The sequence below is a fragment of the Austrofundulus limnaeus genome, unplaced genomic scaffold (assembly GCF_001266775.1).
Source record: "Austrofundulus limnaeus strain Quisiro unplaced genomic scaffold, Austrofundulus_limnaeus-1.0 Scaffold3, whole genome shotgun sequence".
NCBI lineage: Eukaryota > Metazoa > Chordata > Actinopteri > Cyprinodontiformes > Rivulidae > Austrofundulus > Austrofundulus limnaeus.
Window position 1 is genome coordinate 4,847,801 of NW_013952405.1, and position 2,608 is coordinate 4,850,408.

The 2,608-nt window shown below is 39.8% G+C and overlaps 1 protein-coding gene across 1 annotated transcript in view; it reads right to left on the bottom strand.

Moving 5' to 3' along the window:
* Nucleotides 1-225: 225 nt before the first annotated feature.
* hoxc13a (homeobox C13a) overlaps nt 226-2,608 on the bottom strand; it is a 6,668-nt gene continuing 4,285 nt past the window's right edge. The window contains exon 2 of the mRNA XM_014018532.1: nt 226-1,544. Within this exon, the coding sequence (XP_013873986.1) occupies nt 1,288-1,544 (257 nt within the window). The 3' untranslated portion in view covers nt 226-1,287. The remainder of the gene's footprint in view (nt 1,545-2,608) is intronic.

Consider the following 2,608-nt stretch of genomic DNA (forward strand, 5'->3'; position numbering starts at 1 on the left):
ATATCGGCAAACTTGTTCGTTTGAGGTGTCGGATACTGGGAATATAATAGCCCATTCATATCCAGGGAAAATCCCGTTATAATGATAAATTTCAAAGCTTTTTTAATAGCTTCCCCATGTCGAGGTTTGCTGAAGAACATTATGCGTAAAGACTAAATGTGTCCTAAAGAAAAGACAAAAAGTCAGCTCAGATGAAACGAAATCAAAATGCTCCAAAATGGGGGGTAGCGTTGATTATGTGAGCATTTTCATGATCAGCATTTATTTATGAAACACGTTAGCATAATTCCACAGCACAATACAGTTTCACATAACTGCACCAAAAAGTAGAAATGACAAAGGGAGCGTGATCAGCTCCAATCTTACACAGTCAGGAGAACAAAAACGATTGTGCATCTTTTTTTAATGTAATACTCACTGACTTTAATGGTTTACAATCATTCCCAGTTGCATGACAGAGTCCTTCACTGATAAAGGAAAACATACAGGTCGTGATGTTCCAGCTTACAGTTCCGCCATACAAGATAATATGAATTAAATAATGAAGGCATTGCACTATACAGATTAACAACATAGCAGCCTTTGTCATAGCCCAGGCTTAAACGAACTACACAGAGGAGCATTGCTTGTTGAAATTCAATTGGATTTCCTTATTTCTTTTTCTTTCATAAAATCATTCTTTCTGCCGAAAGTCTTTTTTTTTTTGTCAGCAGTCGTGGAAAACTGATTTAKGTCTCAAGTTCGACGTGTCACCGTTTCCACAGTAAAAAAAAAGTTCTGTCCGCGTGACGTCCATCTTTTTATTTTTCTGAAAAGAACAGCAATCAGTTTCCTTTTCTTTGAGATCTGCCCCGTTGCCATTCGAAATGTCATCAGTCCTTTTAAGATTCGACTTGGAGAAAAAAATATTTAAAAAATGAAAAAAAAAAACACGCAATACTTGTCTTTGAAATACAGATATCGTTTTAAATATTATATATTTATATATGTACATTCCTATAAAACAAAAGTGAAGTGAACACTTTCACAGTTTTTTTTAGTGTTTTCTATAATCTGAGAACTGCTGGGGAGAGTTGTTGTTGTGGATGAAAATTATGATGGAGCTTAAATTAAAAAWATATAAAAAACAGCCAAAATAATCGTCAACCACCACCTTTTAATGATCGAGGTAAATAATATACGTGTCGTCGTTTGATTTCTTTTTCTTTCTTTCTTTTATCATTATTAATTGCTTTATTTTTGGAAGAGGTGGAGATAAGTGCAGTTTGATGGAGGTGGCTCATCTTATCAAGTGGCGTGCATGTGATTGTTCTTGGATTTACTGACGAACTTCTTCTCCTTGACCCGCCGGTTCTGGAACCAGATGGTGACCTGGCGCTCCGAGAGGTTGGTGGCGGCCGAGATGCGCCTCCTCTTGTCTTTGGTGATGAACTTGCTGGCGGCGTACTCCTTCTCCAGCTCCTTCAGCTGGATCTTGGTGTACGGGACGCGCTTTTTCCGCCCGCGGCGGTAGCTGCTGACTTCAGGCTGCAGCGGCACGACGTCTGGGATGGAGGAGGAGAGGGGAGAGAAAAGAAACAAACACTTCCAATCAGACTTTTAGAACATATGCGAGCATGTCGGAGGGTCATTATATGTGCTGCACCTGACATTTCAGGTCATATGGTGACTTAGCTTATRTAAAATATCACAATATAACCGGCCATTATCTGTATCTGCAGATAATCACAATCACACTACAGCTCTCATAAAATTGCACATCATTTCCGGTGTCCAATCATTACCCCCTTTTTTTTAAAACAGCATGTTAATTCTTCATCTGATTACCTCTACGACGCTGATATTAACGTTAATGGCACCTTAGGATCCTGCAGATTAAACGTGCGCAAAAGGTCAGATAACGTTGTAAAACAGATGTAATCATCATGCAGGCAACTATGAACAGAGGGTTTAAAYGTTATTTTGCTTTTGCAACATTTACATGTAAAAAATGTAATGTTGTATGAAAACGACCACAATATAACCTGTTTTTTTTCGCAGTAAGAGTATTTATCTTATACATGCAGATATTCTCCAAACTTCAGCCCGCTCCCCCTCTGCTAAGATCTGAGTGTAAGAGCCAATGGGAAGGCTGACAGGAGAGGCTGCACCTTCCATATAGGAAGCAAGCTGTGAGATAAGTAGCTTTTTTACCCCCGTGTCATTTTTACAGTCAGTATTTCATTTTTAGTTATTATTATTATTTAAAAAAAATCTCCAAAGCACTTTTCAAAACATCTGCATAACTAAAACGTTCCATCCCTATGGATGCATTCAAGCATTTCTTTTTAAGAGCACGGTGCGCTGTTCTCACAGTCTGAGACCGTCGGTTTGTGTGTGTGTTGGGACGTGGACAAGGCGCGCTCTCGTGCGYCTGGGCATGGCGCGTGCGCGCGCTTGCTTGACTGTTTTTGCCGGTGCTTGCGTGGCTCGTTTCTCCCCTCATGTTTTTTTGCACTCTCGCTACACTTATATGTGAAATAATACATAAACAGACGGCAGCAGGAGCCAGAGGGAGACGCTTTTGTGGGCAAATTAAAAATAGCTGCAGGTTTTGCAACTCGTGGGG